The 20,563-nt window shown below is 35.4% G+C and overlaps 1 protein-coding gene across 1 annotated transcript in view; it reads left to right on the forward strand.

Annotated features, from left to right (window-relative positions):
• The window catches only part of MARCHF1 (membrane associated ring-CH-type finger 1), a 538,948-nt gene that overhangs the window by 297,295 nt on the left and 221,090 nt on the right, over positions 1–20,563 (forward strand). Inside the window, 1 exon segment of the mRNA XM_071219163.1 lies at positions 3,036–3,184. Coding sequence (XP_071075264.1) covers positions 3,074–3,184 — 111 coding nt within the window. The 5' untranslated portion in view covers positions 3,036–3,073.

The raw sequence follows: 20,563 nt of genomic DNA on the forward strand, positions 1-20,563 counted from the left end.
TTTAAAGTGCTTTAGGGTTAATTATAAATGCTCAAAATTTGCCTACCCTTCTGACTGACAGTACCTTCTTATGCCCAAGAATATGATAAGTACTTTAGACCTGTGTAGGAAGGATGCTGGTCTGCAGAGGCCCAGCAATCAACATTGTTAACTCTTCAATTATCTCAAATCACCTAAACTCTTTCAAGGCTCTCTACTTTATCATCAATGGTGCAAAAAAAGATTTATTTTAAATATGACCTAAAGTCTGAGTGTTTTGTGATAACAGAAAAGAAGATATTGTCTTGAGCAAGCAGGTATCAGAGTTTCTTACCCTCAAGAATTTATGGGATGACGTGGTAATTTCACTTTTTTCCCCTCACCTCTCTCTGTTTCAATTTTCCTCCACCAATGCTAGTTCTTCTGAGGCCATTAAACTTTGGTTTCTTCCTGATATAATTCTTTGATTCTAAGGTACCGGTAAAGTCAGTGGGTGAATATTACACAGAGTAAGTCATAGACAAAATGCCTCTGTTACAATGTGATGTGAATGTCCAGATGTAGAATTGCAACCACCATAGGCTGTTTCTACATTCTCATATATTCTTCATTCACATAATAAAAAGCTGAAGTGAAGCTTGTAGTTAGATTCCACCTGTCATTTCACAAATTCAACTTCCTTTGTAAATATTCCTATGAATATGTCCATGTCCAATTATAAGCTTTGCAGACTTCCAGACCATAGCCTTATATCATGTTTCTTTTCTGTTTTCCCACAACAGAGAATAGTAGTACAGTGTCCATGGGAAACATTCCATGATGATTATGAACACACAGTTTAGGTTAAAAAAGAAGTTTGTCCTTATCTTATTGAATTATTTAGCCTACCTAATCATTCTAGAATTAAGATAATACCTGTTACATGCAAAACAAAACTGCAGTGCGGTTGACACTTTATTACACGACTTCAGCGATTGTAAGCAGAAGTTGAATAGCTCTGTCATGGTGACATGTTGATAGCAATTCATCGAAACAGTTCAGAAGGATGTTTTGCACAAGCCAACTTCAGGCAAGACATCTAAGATCAAGAGGAGCTGGAAGTCACTGTGGTGTTTAACAAATTTAAGTTTGCAAATCTAAAATTGAATGAGTCAGAAGGATCTTAGTTATTCTTTTAAAATTGTCTAGAATATCGCAATGAATTTAACTCGAGTCAAAAATGAAAGTAATCCTCATCTTGTGACTCTTCCGTGCCTCCTTCAGTATCTATGATATGCCAGGGGCTCAGCAAACCCTTGTGGATTAATGTTGACTGAGTCAGGAGGAACGTGGCTATGACCACCACCGTCGCCACAAAAGCATGCTGCAAGTGAAATTTAACTGTTTCTTTTAATCTCTGGCACTGAATGGGAAATAAGAAGGTAGCAGGCTTTAAAAACACATCCCAGAATGGGTACTGATATCATTTTATGGGCCACTTTATTATGCTTTTTATTCATGCATGAATTCACCATTTTATTATAAGTATGAAAGTGCTATTTAATTAGCAACTTAAAATTTTCAAAGAATTAGTGGCAAATGATTTACAAGTAGAATATTTGTTTATACTTGATTATACTGTTTTGGTCATTATGAATCATAGCATAATGATTCCTTGCCTTTGAATAAAGATACTAATTTTCATCTACTCTTTGCACACTTCAAGAAATGTAATTTAAAGCTGATGAGTAACCAAGATACTGTGTTGGGGAATGCAGAAATATTTACTTGTTGTAGAGGGCAAATTAGCTGGATATGCAGATTTGGCATAACATAGATAAGAATTTTCAATAAAATCTCAAGCAATGTGTTTGAAAGGGCAAGCATTAATAATGTGTTTCTCATTTAAACAATTGTTTTCAAGGTCCCTCACCATTTCGCGGTACCTCAAATGAATGATTCACTCAGATCACCAGCCTTATTAAGAAATCCATTCCGTCAAATATCTTAGACTTAATTTTTATTAAAATTTTTATAACTTCCCTATTTACATTGTTTGGATCCATTTAACTTGAATATTTTATCCTTTAGAGTAATAACTCATCAATCTGTTAGTGCAACCTTTCTTTATGTTACTTTTTGTAGTGCTATGAAATGCGCTATTATGAATCCCTGAAATGTTATAAACCACCAGATTGCTAATTGCTTTTGATGCTGTGAAAAATAATTACTCCACATTATTTTTGATATTTAATTGACAGTGTAATACATTTAACTAAAGACCTGCAATAAACTATTTCTAATTACTGAGGGTGGTGGAGTGGAAAAGTAGGCTGTAAAACTTTACAAGGGAAAGAATGTTTTCTCCATTATGTTAAAAGTCATTGTTGATATACTTTTTCAAAGACCAAAAAAAATTTCCCCAAATGGGAAGTTCTAGAAAGCTAGAAAGAGTTGTAGAATATTTGTACTCATGAGACAGCAAGGAGATTTTTAAAATTATCATTTTTTAAACATTGTACTTGTAATTGATGCCATATACTAAGTTCACCATGTTTGCACTAAAATTTTCCTTCTTTTGTTGGAAGAACTTTACACGGTAGATAGTCATACATTGCTAGAATGAGTAATCTTTGTCACTGGCCTGTGTTCAAGTTATTCTGCGTTTGTAGGCCATTCAGCTGAAAATCTGTGTCAAATGTCAGATGTCATTGAATAGGGAGCTATATCTGGAACTGGGTTTGTTCTTAGCTCCCAAGTTAAGAACATATTATAAACTGATTCCTGAAGATAACACTTAGAACCTGATGCAAGGAATTCCCACAGTCTAGAAGGGTCATAAATTGGGGTAAGCCCATTAAGCTCATTGAATAGATGTATACTGTTTTCATTCCTCTGTGGCTCTGGGATATTTTTAATAATCAGCATATTCTATTCTTCCCCATAGCCTCTGGTTAAAATAAAATGTCTCCACTGGTATTTCATTCAATTGCTTATTTAATTGAAGTTATGTACATTTTCCAAAAATAGACAACTAAAATGAGTGACCTGTTTCAGGGAATGTAAATTATTTTCAGAATTTCAGAAATTGAAAAGGGATAAGAGGAAGGAGAAAATGCTGGGCTGGTGTGAAGCGATAGCCCGTAACCCTCACAGAATTCCAAACAACACCCGAACACCTGAGATCTCAGGGGATTTGGCTGATGCCTCACAAACCTCCGCATTGGTGAGTGAAAAGTTATTTTTACCTCAAAATAGCTCTTGTGTAAATGGATACTAAGGAAATGGGGAGAGGGATGACTTTCTAAGAACACATTCTTCTTTACAAGAGTGTTTGCATTTGTATTGTATTGCTCCTATAAATTGTTTAGTTAATGGATGTTAATAGTAATATCAATGTCATATAATAATATGTTTAATTCAGATTAAACAATTTTTTCTTTCTATTTTTTTGCCCTTCCTTTGTGTCATGGATGTTAGATGTTTAGTATATATCTTGTATCCTATACTTGTGCAGTAGAATCGATGGAGCAAAACAAGTGGAGTTACCCCCAAACAATGAAAAATCAGAATCACACATTTTAATATACATTACAAAATGTCCGAAAAAGGGATTCAAAATTATAATTTTATATGAAAGTATGAATTAAATAATTACAAAAGTGATTTGAAAACAATACAATACTATAGTCCTTTATGTTTAGTTATCTGTTTTACGTTTAAATGCTCAGCTTCAAGTAGCCATTATTTTGCAGTGATTAGGAAAAGAAAACTCATTAGCAAAAGGGGGTTTATATGCTCTTTGTTTAGATTTTTGCTGCAACATTCTTCATTTTGATTTAAAGAAGGAAAATTCCATTTAGTCTGTAAGTTTTCTTTCAACAGATTAGAAAAATTTTAGTTATTGTTTTACCTGTTATAAAAATAAGTGTTTTCATTAGCCTAATTTATCAGTTGATGAACATATAATTAAATATGAGCAAAGATTTTAGGCTTGTTTTTAATTTTTGAGTCACTTGGTAATTTCTGTTATTTTGCATAGAAATAATGATCTTGAGCAAACATCGAGTGGATATAAGAGAAACCATCTCAAGGAACAGGCTTCCATTGACAAAACATGTGGTTGTGGAAGTCTTGCTTAATTTCCTCATCTTAGGGTTGTGAGTGGGCTGAGGGTGTGGAGAAATGTGTGCAAAGCAATTGGAAGGTCAAAGTTCTAGGGAATAGATGCTTTGAAATTATCACACTGTTTCATCTCATTTTTTATAAATTATTATTTTAAATAAAACTGCTTGGAATGTGTTAGCATCATTGAAACACGTGTTACACATTATTTATTCATAAAGCTGGACTTTGTCAGGTATCATGCAGTAGCTAAAAATTTTTAAATAAAAAAAAGACTTCAGTGCTTTCATTAAAGTGGCTTTAGTGCTTAATTCCTATTTCATAGAATCAGAGATCAAAACCATAAAAAACCTTAAGCAAACATTTGGCTTGGCTTTCTCTTGTAATTGGGTAACCTAATATTAGCTTCATTTTACAGATGTGTGGCCCAGAGAAATTAATTGACTTCACAAGTGTCATTTAGCTAGTTAATGATAAAAGGATTACTTGAGGCTAGGTAGGCTTCTCCAGCCAAGGCTTTTTCTACTATGTGGTACTATCTCACTTTCTTGATGACATTTTCTTCCCATTCAAACACAGTTTTAATAGAAAGAAAAAGACACCAAGTTCCCAATTTAATTAAATCCAGTAACTAATCCGTTAAAATCTAATGCTTTGTTGGAGGATAAACTTCAGCCACTGTAACATATCCTCAAAAACTTAGTTTCTTAACATAGAAAAATCAAATATTTCTTTCTTATGTCATAGGTCATGTGCTCTCCTTGATGTTTCACTGTTAAATAGATTCAGGTAATGAATAGCAGATTCAGGGATACAGAATCTTTTCATCTTTTGATGCTGCCTTCTTACACATGTGGCCTCTTAGCTCACTGAAGACAAACTAGGGACTACATGGGCCATTGTGCATGGACTATTATGGAGCAGCCTTGAATGTATGGACATCCTTCCATTGGACAGAACCTAGTCTGCTGGCCGCATCCGAACTGTAAGAGAGGCTGGTAAATGTTAGGCAGCTATGTGACCAGGAAAAGCAGATGGAATTAGTTGAGCATCTAGTCCATTTTCTCCACAGTCCCTCTTTCTAGTTGCCAAATATTCATGTCATGCTCCTACTTTCTCATGAGAAAGGATTATTATATCCCAAGAGGGATCATTAAACATTCTTTCAGTCACTGGATTCAGCTCAAGTCTGTGGTGAATTACCTATGTTTTGCAACCAGCTCCCAGCACACATTTATACCCAATATACTGATAAGGAGTAGGAAGAGGAAACCACAATGAACGCTCATGCTTGGGAAGAGAAAGGATCAGATACATGTGGAAATCAGAGGTGAAATCCTACTGGATGGGCATTATAAAGCCTTCCTAAAGGAGAGGTCAGGGAGGATCCCTGAATAGGCTTGGTCCGTCTCCCTTGTACATGGTTCTCCCTAGACTACGGTCATGGCCCTGGGAAGTTCTTCCTTTTCTATTATTCTGCTTGTTCACAGGTGAAATGCCTATTGAAGGCTGTATAGCCTGAAATATTTTTTCCTGTTTTGGTGAAATTATGGGACCAAGATTGTTGTAAGTCTTAAATATTTCAAGATTCATATTTCTGGGATCGCGGTATTGTACTACTACAGCCCTCTGACATATTCATGGGGCTGGGATCTATTTGTCTCCTGACAGTCAAGTGCCCAAGTGAACTCTTTCTTGGCTGCCCTGACTTCCTCTTCTCCCATGTTTCTCTCTCAAGGTGATATTTTCTTGACAAATAGGAAGGTGGAGCACATTTTTTAAAAATTTAATCTTTATTGTCTTTTTTTTCCCATTACCATTCAGTCCCCTATATTCCCCTGCCCCCAGTAGTCACCACACTGTTGTCCATGTCCATGAGTCCTTTTTCCTTTTTGCTCAATCCCTCCACCTCCTACTTAACCTGATGTTTACCAGAGATACTTTGTTCAAATGAGAAGTTTTACTTCAGCTCTAAATCTCATATTTGCCTTGAGTCACTTTATTCAAATGTAAATTTTTATTGGATGGTTGCTACTCAACACTTACAATGCCATGTCCTACCATGTGGGGTTTAGAAGAAGCCAGATATTTTGTCCAATAAGCTCTGAAATGTCTGAATTCTGTCTATGCCTGGTTAGATCTGTTGTACTTTTACTAGCTTATTCATTTCTGAGCTCGTATTTCTTTTATAACACCTTGCACAATGTAGCCAGTAGTAGTCAACATGCATTATTGTTTTGTTTTCCATCTATTCTGACTTTTGCCAGCCCAGCAGTCCCACTGTCTGCTACTCAGGTTTATTGAAACAGCAGCTTTACTCAGAGTTTTGTCAAACCATCGTGCAGATGGGGCTTTCTCCCGATGAAATTTGTTTCCTGGCCACCCACTGCCCAACCATTAAGTGAGCACTGCATAGTTTAGATTTTGTTATGATAGCACAGGCTTTCTTTCGCTACCAATATCTGTATTGGGATAGTCACAAAAGTTAAGGTACTCTTAGGAAAACAGAAACCAGTCATTTTTACAGATAATATAATTTGGAAAATTATTTAATCTGCTGTTGGAACACTGAAAATGTCAAGAAGGTATACACAAGTTTAGAAATAGCAAGAAGTAACAACCACCATGCAGAAGAATAGCACAGGGAGGAGGCTGGAGTTACTGGAACCTAAGGAGCTGAGGAGGGGTCCCTCAGAACTGCACCTCAGACTTAGGAGGGATGCTTCTCGGCTGCTGGAGGACGCACTGTGGTTCAGAAGAGGGACTCTGAGGATCAAGGACCCAGACTCCTGAAGGGGATGCACTTCTCAATCCTTATATATTCAAGTGGGAGGGGCAACAAAGATGGTTCAAGAAGAGTGAAACAACCAACCAAACAAAAAACAAACAGAACCAAATTTTCCTGCTAATTTAGAGAAACCTCACTGGGATGACACTAAGAGAAACTGAGGGTCAGCAAGAAGTGAATCCTCTCTCTCTCCCCCTGTAGTTTACTTTTCTGTAGCATTGGCATCGGCACAACCTGCCCAAGAGGTAGATGGCAAAGGAGAAATCTGGTTGGAAGGTGGCCAGCTCTAACACCTTAAAACAGAATTTAGAAGAACAGATTTAGAGCCGATGGTCTAAGCTTAGTATTCAGAGTGAAAATTAAGAATACGAGCTTTAAGAAGTAAACTCATACATTTCAACACCTTAATAGGATAAAGGTTTGTTTTTGCTCACGACTGACCAGCTATGAATTCAGGGATCCCTGTTTCTCCCATCTCGGTCAGTGGGGCCACGGTCTTGAGCACAGGGCCTCTGTGTTTACCAGATAATGTTAAAAACCAAAACAAAGCACCTTATACTGACTATACCCCTAAGCAATTTGCTGAATTGAATTAGAGTTTCGATATTAAACTTGAAAGCAAAGGAGATCATAAGAATCAGAAATAGGAAGGTGAAAGATTTTCTGAGGAAAAAAATCTATGAAAGTCAAAATAGGAAGATGCAAAAAATGTCGTTGGAGGTAGTCAGCAACAACTCCAGAGAAAAGCACTTTCCTATAATCAATAGTGATTCTTCCAGGCCATAAATGGGCTCTCGGTGTGTCACTACGTGTTTGGTAAAGTGATTTGCTGCTTCACTTCTGTGTTTACCTTTTCCCCCCTTCTGTACGTGGTCTGGATTGAGGTGCTTGCTGATGTACGAAAGAGGGAAGAGGAGAGACGAGATAAAAAACTTTCAAGGAAAAGTATGTAATGCATATGACTAAAACAAATGAAAATGATTTGTAGTCAGAGATAGGTATAAAGCTTTATAATTTTCAAAGCAATCTTTATTTTTTGTTATAGCTCACAACCATGCTGAGATGTATACAATACAAATTTTTTTTTCCTTTAACATGTTTTATTGGAATCCTTTTAATAAAACCAAGTACTTATTTCAGACAAAGTGAAGTGAAAGATAAACGATATTGAAGCTCCTCCAAATTTCAAGGCAGTTTTTTTCCTCCAGTAAGTTGACAGCTGCTCACACTGGCTAATGCAGGAAGTTCCTAGGATCTGCCCCAAACCAGACAGAAGGCGTACTTTTTGTCAGCAAAGTCCAGAGTAGCCCAAGAGTGGGACCCTGGCTCTTGTGAAGCACAGCCCAAAGCGGCAGGAACCACTACCCAGGCATCCCAGCCATCTCAACAGCACTTTCCCACTGGGAGTAACCTTGGCCTTTCAGTCACCAGTTCAGTGGTGAATCTGGGAAGGGGCACAGCGGCTGGCTGGGATTGCAGAGCTCATGCTTTATTCAAGGATAGCTCACTGGTCTACTTCTTAACGCCCCTTGTTGTGCTGTGGACCCTTCCAGGAGAATCAGGGCCTGTAAAGAAACCAGTGAGTCAGCAAAGGCTCGCAGGCCTCTAGCTGGGTCCCCCACGCTACGGACTAGGTCAGTTCCAAGCAGTGGCATCACGCGGACATCAGAAATTCTAGTCTGTAATGGTAATTCATCCTGCTCAGCCCAAGACTGTGGTCCCCTCCCCCACAATACAAATTTAATTATCCAAATGGTAAGGAAAGAGAGATGTTGTTAAGAATTCACATAATTCACTGAAAAGCACCAGGGCCCAGATCCTCTAATTTCTAGGTTTACACCGATACGAGAAGTGATACTGTCGTTTTCATACTACCCTTGAAAATACTGTCAGTCAAAAATTAAATAACTCTAACGAGTAACAAGTAAGAGGGGTGAACTGCTGAACCTGACTTCTGTCTGATTTTAAATTCTAAGATTTTTCTAATTTGCTATAGCTCTTAGAGAGAGTTATTAGGTGCCCAGCTCTAACACCTTAAAACAGAATTTAGAAGAACAGATTTAGAGCTGATGGTCTAAGCTTAGTATTCAGAGTGAAAATTAAGAATACGAGCTTTAAGAAGTAAACTCATACATTTCAACACCTGAATATGATGAAGGTTTGCTTTTGCTCACGACTGACCAGCTATGAATTCAGGGATCCCTGTTTCTCCCATCTCGGTCAGTGGGGCCACGGTCTTGAGCACAGGGCCTCTGTGTTTACCAGATAATGTTAAAAACCAAAACAAAGCACCTTATACTGACTATACCCCTAGAGAGTTTATAGCAAATTAGAAAAATCTTAGAATTTAAAATCAGACAGAAGTCAGGTTCAGCAATTCACCCCTCTGACTTGTTACTCAGGAGAGTTATTTAACTTTTCTTATTACTAAAGAAATATCTTATTGATAATACACCTTCAAAAATCAAATTTGAAGCTACTGGACAAAGTACCTCTTTACACAATCTGACAAGTATAAGTAAAACAAGCATCTAAAATGATTTATGTTTAATTATGTCATAATCTTTTGTTTTAAAAATAAAAGAGTTATGTTGAAGGTTCAAGTTTCATATTTATTAAGCCTATGAAAAATCAAAACAATGTGCTTTATTTTGACTTCCTTTAGAAGCATGTAGTTGGATTGTTATTTTAATGGAAGAGTCACAACATTATCATCAGCTTTTTTGTTGTTCTCATGGCTCACAGTCTGCACTATTATTTCTTTTGATTTATATTAAACCAGCCCAATTACACATTTGTGTAATGTAGAATATAAGCCACTAAACTTCAGACTTTCTAGAATTCCATTCCATATGATTAAATGAACACTGGAATCCCCTGGATACCACACATAAAATAAATAAATGCATAGAATTCACCTAACTTTCATTTACAAGAGATATTAACATTAAAAAAACAACAATATCACAAAAGAGCAAAATTTGATGAAAACCGAAAGGAAAGTAAGTCAGGTGGATCTTTTGCTATAGACAGAGGAGTATAACACATTGTTTTCTTATTCTTTGCCAGAACTTATAAAAATGAGGTGGGGTGTGTATCATTTGCTTTTGGAAATAGCCATATCAAAGTCTAGTAGGTTGAAGTATTTTGTATTAAAATTAACAAAATATTTTAAATTATTTGCCATCCTAATATTCACCAATGGAACTGATTGAATTGATTGCAGTATGGTATATTGAATCTAAAACGTAAAAATCAACAAATTGGAGTGGAAAATTACATCCTTTTGATAAGTGACCATAAAATTTGATCCAACTCAACTATCTTTATGCACTGGTGTTAACAAATAAAACTGAGGGAGAAAACAATGTGCTTCATAAATTAGTAATATGTAGATGATTTTATTTTATAAATTAAGGACACAGGTATGAGGACCATATGTGTATTATTAATGGTCTAGATTGTGTGCCTACAAGTTTCTTTCCCTAGATCCTTTCATAGCCAGCTTCTTTATTCAGAGCTTGGCCTATCTACCATAACAGTCTTGAATAGAGTTGATCCCAATATTGCACGCATTCACTCCCTGCCAATTCTGGCTTGCTTTTTCATAAACTCATCTTTATCTGAAAATATTTATAGAGGTATGAATACATGTTGGTTTATTTTCTATATTTTTACACTAGACTAAAAAGTGAAAAAAAGAGGAGATCTGTCCTATTTACCTCTATATCTCTGGTGTGTGGAACAGAAGAGGGACTTAATACAATTTGTGGAATGGATAAACAGTTTGAGCAGAGAGCATTTACTGAACAAAAATGAGATTGCTTTCTTGTTCACTAAGTCTATTAAGTACAATATTTCATATATGAAATACCTTCTTCTTAATAGAAATGCTAGATGCCTTAAAATATGGAAGAATGAATTATAAAAATCAAAGAATTCTGAGATGATTTCTGTGACACACGGAGTTAAAGTTTTAGAAGGAAAGAGTATGATTGTAGAAAGTACCTTCTGTTGTGAGAAGATTCTGTCTTTGCATAGAATTTTAAATATCGCAGATAGTCTTCTTGAAGCATAAGAGAATGAAATATAATTTGTCCTTAATAAGAAATGATGTTTACCAGTTGATGTTTACCGGAGTCATCTGCCTTACCCTCCAGGTTTTCCCATTGTCTACTTTTAGTTTAACCAGGTTAAAGAAAATCACATATAAGCCTACAGCAAATGAATGGACTGGCATTGCCCCACAAGCTTAACCTCTCTTAGAAACCAAATATGAGGTAAATAGAAAGAGGAGTATGAGTATATTAAGTTTCTCAGTAAACCTATTGACTCACTTTCAACTGGCTCACCCTTATTTCTTTTAGTCCCTGAGCGAGAGGGCCAGTTGTTTATTGTGCAATGGCACTGATACATTCTAAAAGTAAATTATATCAGGGCAGTTAGAGCTTTCAGGATTTTTAAAAACTCATTTTCTTTCTCCTTTTAATTATTTCTTATTTGATCATTTATAAGTTATTGTTTATAATAGCTGTTACAAAGCTTTTACTAAGTACTGCCAAAGGCAATAGTGAATAAAATCTAAATTTTTACTATAACTATAAAAAACAAATGAGGGAAATTAAATAAAAGACATTATGCCTTCAAGAGCTTTGATTTTTATAAAAAGGCAAAATCATTAAAAATATATCCCAGTGGTTGTTATGGAAACAGATTGAAGTGAAGGATGCAAAGGGGGAGACTGATGCTTCAAACATCACACCATGAAGACAAATTACAGTCTCTGTGCCGCTTAAAGTCACATATTAACATTAACTGTATAGTTACTGAACAATGTCAAAACATGGATATTCACAATAGTAATAATTGAGCTAAAAATGCCCCTCATATGAAGGGATCTTTTCTTCTAGGGAGTAAATCATGAGATCATGCTCCCAGCTGCTGTATATCAAAATGTGTCATGTCTGTCTGTTTAATTTAGATATAAACTAAGTTGTGAACTCTTCAGAAAGATGCTGAATTCTCAATTGTTGTTTAATTCTACTGTCTGTATGGTGTTTAGAACGCATGAGGTTTTAAGTACCATGATTTCGTTATCTGAAGACCAATGGGCAGAGCTGTGTATACCCACATAAGGGAGGCCTCGTGTGTACAGGTAGAACTGAGGAAAACTGTTTCTCTCTACTCACAAATGACACAGATGGCAAGTGTCTCTTTGTCCTTGCTTTGGTGGGAGTGTTGTTAGGCTTTTTGGAAAGGGATCAGGCAGGATCAATTAGGTTGAAATTTGTCAGCTTGTTTTTGCCTCAGAATAAAAATCGTAACCTGGAAATAAGTGGAACATTCAAAGTGAAACCAAAGGACGCCAGAGCTATTTTTGCAGTCTTCTTATTCAAAAGACAAGGAACATGGAGTTCTCAGATAAATTTATATCTCAAAACTCCATAATTAATATACAACAATAGTATTTTAATGCTTGCTTTATGCCAAAATGTTTAGACAAGTATCTTAAAACTTCATGGTAACTCTGAAAGTACATATTGCTGTTCTCATTACAGACAGAAAAACTAAGGTTCAGAAAGATTAGGTCAGTGGCAGAGTGGGAATTCAGAGTTCTAGCTGTGTCTGGTCTTCTGTTACTTCACAGGGAATATTTTGTTCATATAAGTATTTGACAGACGGTTACATGATATAACATGATGACTGTTTACCTAGAACAGTACTCTAGTAATTCACCATTCTAGTGATTGTGCTGCCTGGTGAAAGGTTTGTATTCAAGGTTGTACATAGTTGAGTTACAGATTGGAATTCCAGAGCTGTCTGTTATCAAGGAATAAAATAGGGAAATAAATTACAGAGACAATGAAGAATTCAAAACTATTTGAATCATAGTAATTACCCACTTCAGAAAATATCTTCATTTATTATGTAACTACTCTTGATTTAGAGTCAGCTGTGTACCAAGCACTATGCAATCAGTAAATGTTATTGGGGAGGGACAAGGACACAGTCCTTATCCTCAAGACCCAGTGAAGAAAATGAATGAACAGATCTAGGGTAGAATGGGGAGTAAACCGAAGGGTGTTGGAAGAGCCCTGAAGTGGGTACCTAACCCAGCTGTGGGGATTCAAGTGTTTCCCAAGCCACATGAAGAGCTGGTAATAGGAGGGAAATGGTGGTAAGGAGAGCAGAGGAAGGGGCGTTCTATTACTCTGTCTGATTTACACTTATCACGCAGTGCTCAGTTGTGCTCTGTTTACCTTTACAGACATCTTATCTACTTGGTGTAGTAAGTAAACAGAACCCTTTTTAGGAACTGAGTTAGAGAAATACACTGAACCTAATACAAGATTGCACTTTCTACAGGTAGTGGAACTCGCTAAATATTTTGGTACGACTTATTCAGCTTTAATATCCAACAGGTAGTATTTGCATTTGCTCACTTGACAAAACACATAGTGGGAAAATTATGCAATAAAAGCCAACATCTGTTGAATACATACTATGTACCAGGCACTGTTCTGAGCACCGGATGTGTTACTAACTCATTTAATCCGTATTACAGCACTGTGGGAAATGTACAAATTCCCTATTCTGCAGAGTTAAGGCTGAAAGAGAAAAACACAGATTTCATTAGAAGAATAAATTTTAATTTATTTAATCTGAATAAATTTAATTCAGACTTAAATTTAATTCAGACTTAAATTTAAATCTGAATTTGTTGCATATGTTTTATACAAAAAATGATTATTTAAATAAGTAAATAAATGTCTTCCAAAATATAACAAATCAGACTTTTAATTTAATTTAATTTTTATTTTAATTTTTTAAACTTTATTTTTATTGTTGACACTATTACATATTTTCCCATTTTCCCCCCTTTGCCCACCTCCACCAAGACCCAAACCCCCTTCCCTCTGGCTGTGACCACACTCTCGTCTGTGTCTGTGGGTGATGCACAGATGTTCTTTGGCTTGCACAATTTTTTTGATTAGTGTATGGTATGTTGAATCTAATGATATAAAATAAAATGTATATATATTATACACATATACATAAGTATACATTATACTTTATACATGTTTATATATTATGCATTTCTACATAAATTATACATTTACATATATAGATGTTTATTACATATATATTATATAGTCTTCATTTCACAGACAGAAAAGCTTAGGTTTGGGCTAAATATCTTGCCCAAGGGAATTCATCAGGATTTGAAATATCTCAATTTAGTTTATAACAGTGTTATAGCAATTTATATAATGGTGGTATTCTCTTCCTAGACTTTTATTTGTACCTACTAAATGTTAAAGTACAAATAAAATGTAGTTCTACATAGTGTTTAAAATGAATTTAGAGATACAATGCCTGTTGGATCTATAAAAAGATAATTGACTGGTTGATTATCCTCATGAATACTAATAATTATCAACTACATTTCTAGAACAAAGAATAAGATTATTTAATAGGTCCTCTTGCATAGGCTTAATTTGTTTTAACTATTTATCACAATACCAATCATTAAAATATCTGTTCAACATACGAAGCCAATCCATGAGGTTAAAAGCCAAAAGCAACCTTTTAGTTGATGGCCCATTAAATAATTTTTATATCACCATAGTAATTGTCAACTATAATTATTAGGTGGAATAATCCATGAGTACAGCTTTGTGATTTTGTATTAAGAAACCAGCAACTCAAATGCAGAAGTCAGAACTTAGACGCGTGGTTTTTTTGTGTTTGGTGCAGCCCACAGGAATGAAATTTAATTTAATGATCCAGTAATTCTTTAAAGATAAAAAATGAAATAGGTTTTACACTGAAGTTACCAACTTATCAGCTTTCATAAACACATTGTCACACCAAGCAAATTTTATTAAATGTCTTGTGATGAGACTACAAACACAAATTGGCTGTCTTGTTTTCATGGGTTGAACAGTTTTACCTGCGGAAACTAGACAAACCAACACTATTGAAGGGGCACAACATTGCTGATATTGTTATTGCGTCTCACTATGTAAGGAGGCACTTAAAACGGACTGCAGTTGTGTGCTTAGGGTTTCGTCACCTCCCAGAACCACATTGTTCCCTGTGTTTTCTGAAGTGTCTTATGACTAGCTCTGCTGCCAGTGGCTGGTTCTAATTCTTTTTAGAATTATACACTAAGTGAGAGACATTTAAAAAACACATTCTTTTACCTAGTCTTTATGCCATGTGTTTGCTAACTTTTGCTTAACTATAGTACATTGATTTTGCTACACACAAGTAGATGGCAGAGCAGAGATTAAGTCTACTTCTCTATAAATAAAATTGATTTTATTCTACCTTCTTATTTAAAAGGGATCAAGTGATGTTTTCTTATTAGATTAAAAGTGTCTGTCTCAAATCTTTGACTTTTCTTTAAATGCTTGCCTTTCTACTCAAAATGTCTACTTCGTGTTCAGCATAATGTTTCACACTCTCCTTCCTGAGACCCCAACAGATTCTGTAAAAATACAAAAAGGAATAAATTCACAACAATGAAAAGAGATTTCAACAAATTTCAGAAATTTAGAAAGCACAATTATTTCATTTCTGTATCAGTTTTGATAACTATTTTTTTCTAGAAATATGGCCATTCATCCAAATGGTGCCAGTTCTTAAACTTATTAGTATAAATTAGTCATATTTTTCTTTAAATGACTATACAATATAAAATGATGTCACCTTTTACTCTCTGATACTGGTATTTTTGAGTAGTCTCTTTTTATAGGGATATTTCTTGATAGTTCTGGCCCATATTTTCCAAAGAACAAATTTTATACTTTGTCAATTTTCTCTATTTGGTTTGTTTTTAAATTAACTGCTCTATTGAGATGTATTTCAAACAATATTAAGTCCACCCATGTAAAGTATACCTTTCAATAGTTTTTAGCGTATTTACTGAGTTTTATACTTACTCTATTTACAGAGCACCCCCCCAAAGCAATGTAATTGTAGAGCACTTTCCTCATCTCCAAGAAAAATTTGTATCCATTGGCAGTCACTCAACTGCCCCCCTTCAAACCCTCCAGGCACAGGAAACTACGTAATCTCCTTTGTCTTTCCAGATTCTGCCTTTCTCAGTATCTCACACAAATAATGTTTTTGAGAGTTATTCATGTTGTAGCATTATCAGTACCTCATTCCTTTTTATTGCCAAAATAGTACTACATTGTATGAGTACACCACACTTTCCTATCCTTTAATCAGTTGGTTTGGGTTGTTTCCACTTCTTGGCTATTGTGAATAATACTGTTATGAACCTTTATATACAAGGATTTATAAATAACGATTTTCATTTTCATGGTTAGATATTCATAGGTGGAATCTTTTGATCCAATAGTAGCTATAATTAACAGGTTGAGGAACTGCCAAAATGTTTTTCATTTAAATTCCCAATAGGAACATATAAGAGTTTCAATTTCTCTACATTCTCTCCAGCATTTGTGATTGTCTGTCTCTTTGACTGTAGCTGTCATAGTGTCTGTGATGTGTTCCTTGTGATTTCGATTTTTAATTTGCCTAATGACTAATGATGCTGAGTGTCTTTTCCTATGTTTATTAGGAAACCCATATGTCTTTGCAGAAATGTCTATTTAGTTGTCTTTTAATGGCAGAATTGTTAGTTCTTCATAGGTTCTGGACACAAATCCCCTATATATGATTCTGTATGTGAAAATATTTGCAAATGTTTTCCCCCAGTTTATGGAATGTCTTTTCCATTTCTTGATGACATCCTTTGAAGCACAAAAGCTTTTCATGTGGACAAAGTCTAACCTATCCATTTTTCTCTTTTATTGCTTCTGCTGTTAGTGGTGTATCTAAGAGATCACCGCCTAGCCAAAGATCACAAAGATTTACTCCTGTGCTTTCCGCTAAAAGTTTTATAGTTTTAACTCCTACACTCAGGTCTGCAAGCCACTTTGAGTTAATCTTTGTGTGCGGTGTAAAGTAGGGATCCACATTCATTCATTTGAGTGTGGGTATTCATGCAATCTGGTTGTTCTAGCACCATCTCCCGCTACCTAGAAAGACTATTCTTTCCCTATTCAATTGTCTTGGTCTTACATATTTGTTTTTAATTATTATGTTCTTTTGATTTAATGTTTTCTGTCTTCTATTTTTTAAGTTGATTTTAGAGAGAGAGAGGAAGTGGGGGGGAGAGAAACAGAAACATCAATGTGTTGTTCCTCTTATTTATGCATTCATCAGTTGCTTCTTGTTATGTCCCCTGACCAGAGATTGAACCCACAATGTTGGCGTATTGACACAACACTCCAACCTAATTTGCTTTGGGTCCAATTTGTTGTTTATTTTCTAATTTCCTGAGACATACTAATATCATTGAATGTCAACTTTCTTCTTTTCTATTACTGGCATTTTCAGGCTATAAATTTCCTTCTAAACATAGCTTTTCCTTTATTACTTTGTGATACAAGAAATATATGTGTATATATACATATATATATTTAAATTATCATTTGATTCAAAATAGTTTCATGCTTACATTGAGTTTTTTTTAACCCATAGCATATTAAAAGTACATTTCTTAGCTTTCAAACTTTGGGGGATTTTTTTGGGTTATTATTTTATTATTTATTTTAACCCTTTGAAATTTATTCCGATTGCTTTATTCCCCCACGAGATGGTAATATTGGTAAATGTACTATATGTACTTAGAAAGAACGTGTATTTTGCAGTAATCAAGTGCAATGTTTTATCAAAATCAATTAGCTCAAGTCTCTCATATTAGAGAGACCACAACAGTTCATGTTTTTCAAATATACTGTGTCCCCACTGATTTCCTTTTGGTTGGTTTGTTCTAACAGTTTGTTCCAGGGAGGTGTATTGATATTTTCCACTGTAATTATAAAGTTTATCTTTTCAATTTTGTTGACTTTGCTTTGTTTGTTTTGAAGCTATACTATTGGCTGCATAAAATTTTATTTTTCTCATATATTGACCATTTCATAATCACAAAATGTTCTTTACTCCAAATAATGATTCTTTACTTAAAGTCTACTTTGAAATTAGGTTAGCTACACTAACTTTCTTTTTGTTAGTTTTTGTATAATGTATCTTTTTGCATTATTAATACTTTCATTTTTCTCTATTATTATATTTGAGTTGTATCACATATATCTTATTAATAGTTATACTTTTTTAATCCACATAGGAAATATTTGCTTTTCAACAGAGTTTAAAATAATTTCTTTTAATTTTGGTGTTTAAATCTACTATTTTACTATTTTTGCGTTTGTGGCAATCTTTGTTCTTGTTATCTTAATTTGAACCATAGCTGTGCCACTTCCTACTTGTATAGTCATAGACGAGTTAAGGCTCAGAATGTTTAAATGGTTTGGACAACTCTAATAGCACTGGGTCAAGAATTCAGTACTTCCTGATCCTAACACCGCCTCTAAGTTTTATTCATGGATTTTCAATTCTGAACCTGCCACCAACTAGTAGTGAGTAGTTACTCAACTTCCCTGTGATGGTAAGCATCTGGTGTTTTTTAATATTCCTCCCCAAATAATGAATTCTTATCTGTCTAAAACAATCCTATGGTATATTTAGAGAAATTATTAAAACCCATGTTAAAATTGATGCAACTTGCTCATGTAAAATTCAACCTCCTCAGATTGTTCTTCAGTACTTCTGTGAGTTTTCCAGGGGGCTAATTCTCATGAGCTCAGAAGCCTTCCCTTCCTTCCTTCCTTCCTTCCTTCCCTTCCTTCCTTCCTTCCTTCCTTCCTTCCTTCCTTCCTTCCTCCCTCCCTCCCTCCCTCCCTCCCCCCTCCTTCCTTCCCTCCCCCCTCCTTCCTTCCCTCCCCCCTCCTTCCCTCCCTCCCTCCCCCCCTCCTTCCCTCCCTCCCTCCCTCCCTCCCTCCCTCCTTTCCTTCTTTCCTTTTTCTGTTATAGCCCTCTGATGAAGGAGCCTTTGTGGCTCTTCCTGCCAATGGTCCACTTGGAATCACTGATTTTGGGGAGGACACTTCCCTCTGCTAATGATTACTCTTTCTACCATCTTTGGCCCAAGAGACTCTTCTCATTACTTTTCTTTCATTACCTATTTCAAGGGTGAAACTTTATTCCTTTTAGCAGAGAGACCAAGGCTCATCTCTAAACAAGCCTTGAAGTTCAGGGTAAAGAGAAAGTATGCATCAGAAACCTAATTACAATTATCACAGAGGTATTGATCTGAAAGCGGGCCCTTATAAAGTCAGATCCTTCCAGTCACATGGAAACATTGATACAGAACTCAAAGGGGTTTGCCACTTGGGATGTTGTGCTCAAGAACAAGACATGGTGGTATGGGGGTCATCACAAGGTAGTTCTGTTTACTTGCAGCAAGTAAAGGAGACAGGCCATTCATATCCAAGGCACTCTCTCTTGTTCTCTCTCTCTCCCACTCTCTCTCTCAAGAAGGGTTAGCCATTGCTTACACACACTATTCAGTCAATTATGCATTGATTTCTTCTTTGCAGTTGGCCATTTGTCTCGACTTAATCCCCTTATCCCAATTCCTGCTCCCTTGAGTTCCTTTCTTTCTTTTTTTTTTTTGTGAGATCAAACTTCTTTATTACACACATTAGTTTCCCTCTATTTATGTAGAAACCCCTTATGCACAAGGACATCACTATTTTTTTTTTGATGTGGTCTAAACTTCATAAATCAATGGTTTTTTTAAATTTTAATTTTTTATTGTTATTCGACTACAGTTGTGTGCCTTTTCTCCCCATCCCTCCACCCCGCTCCAGCTGAAACCCCCTCATCCTGTTTACAGCTGTATCTGCAAAATACTATGCTACATTTTAACATTAGCAAGCATAACATTTAGTAATAACATTTAGAATTGCTCAGACCTTGAGACCCTTGTTCTATCTAACTTTACCACTGGAAACACTCCAGACAACTTCATGCTAATTCCTGACACTAGAAAAAGAAAGAAGTTTTCACCCAATCTTGCCTAAGACCATCATATGTTGCCCCTCACCAGCCTCTTCCAAGGGGAACTGTGCCAAACTAAGCACAATTTATTTTTACTTTTCTTCCAAGAGACACTTTATTACATTATTTTTCCCATTTCACTGATGAGGAAGCTTAGGTGAAGACATTTCAAGGAAATTGTTCCTTGACACTAAGCAGAAAAAAACTTTGAAAATATGCTAAATGAAATCTCTGTGTAAACTAAATTACACATGCTTTTGTAAATTACACATGAAATCAATGAATCTGAGTGAAGAGCCAAAATCCACAGATGAGCTGCGCTATTCACCTGCTTGCCTGTCCAGCAAGAGTTTTGACTCTGGGATTTTAAGAACCCTGGATGTGGTCTTACCAATTTCTACACATTTATTATAAATTACAATAAAAATGTTATTCTAAACATTATAATTGACTTTATCTTCTACAAATACAATTACTATAAATATTTATATGCATTAACAATGATAACATAGGTCTACCCATGCAGAAGGCTGCATGGATTGGAGTATACAAGGTAAAAACATGAAGGAATTCACTTAAGATCCAGTATGTAAAAAAGTTTGACTTTTTCATACTTTATAGAAGTTGAGCAAACATAATAAATCCTGTATGTCCTGTGTTAGTTATATATATCACAAAAATTATTTGGAAGGACATAAATCAGTCTTATAA

The sequence above is a fragment of the Desmodus rotundus genome, chromosome 9 (assembly GCF_022682495.2).
Source record: "Desmodus rotundus isolate HL8 chromosome 9, HLdesRot8A.1, whole genome shotgun sequence".
Classification (NCBI taxonomy): Eukaryota; Metazoa; Chordata; class Mammalia; order Chiroptera; family Phyllostomidae; genus Desmodus; species Desmodus rotundus.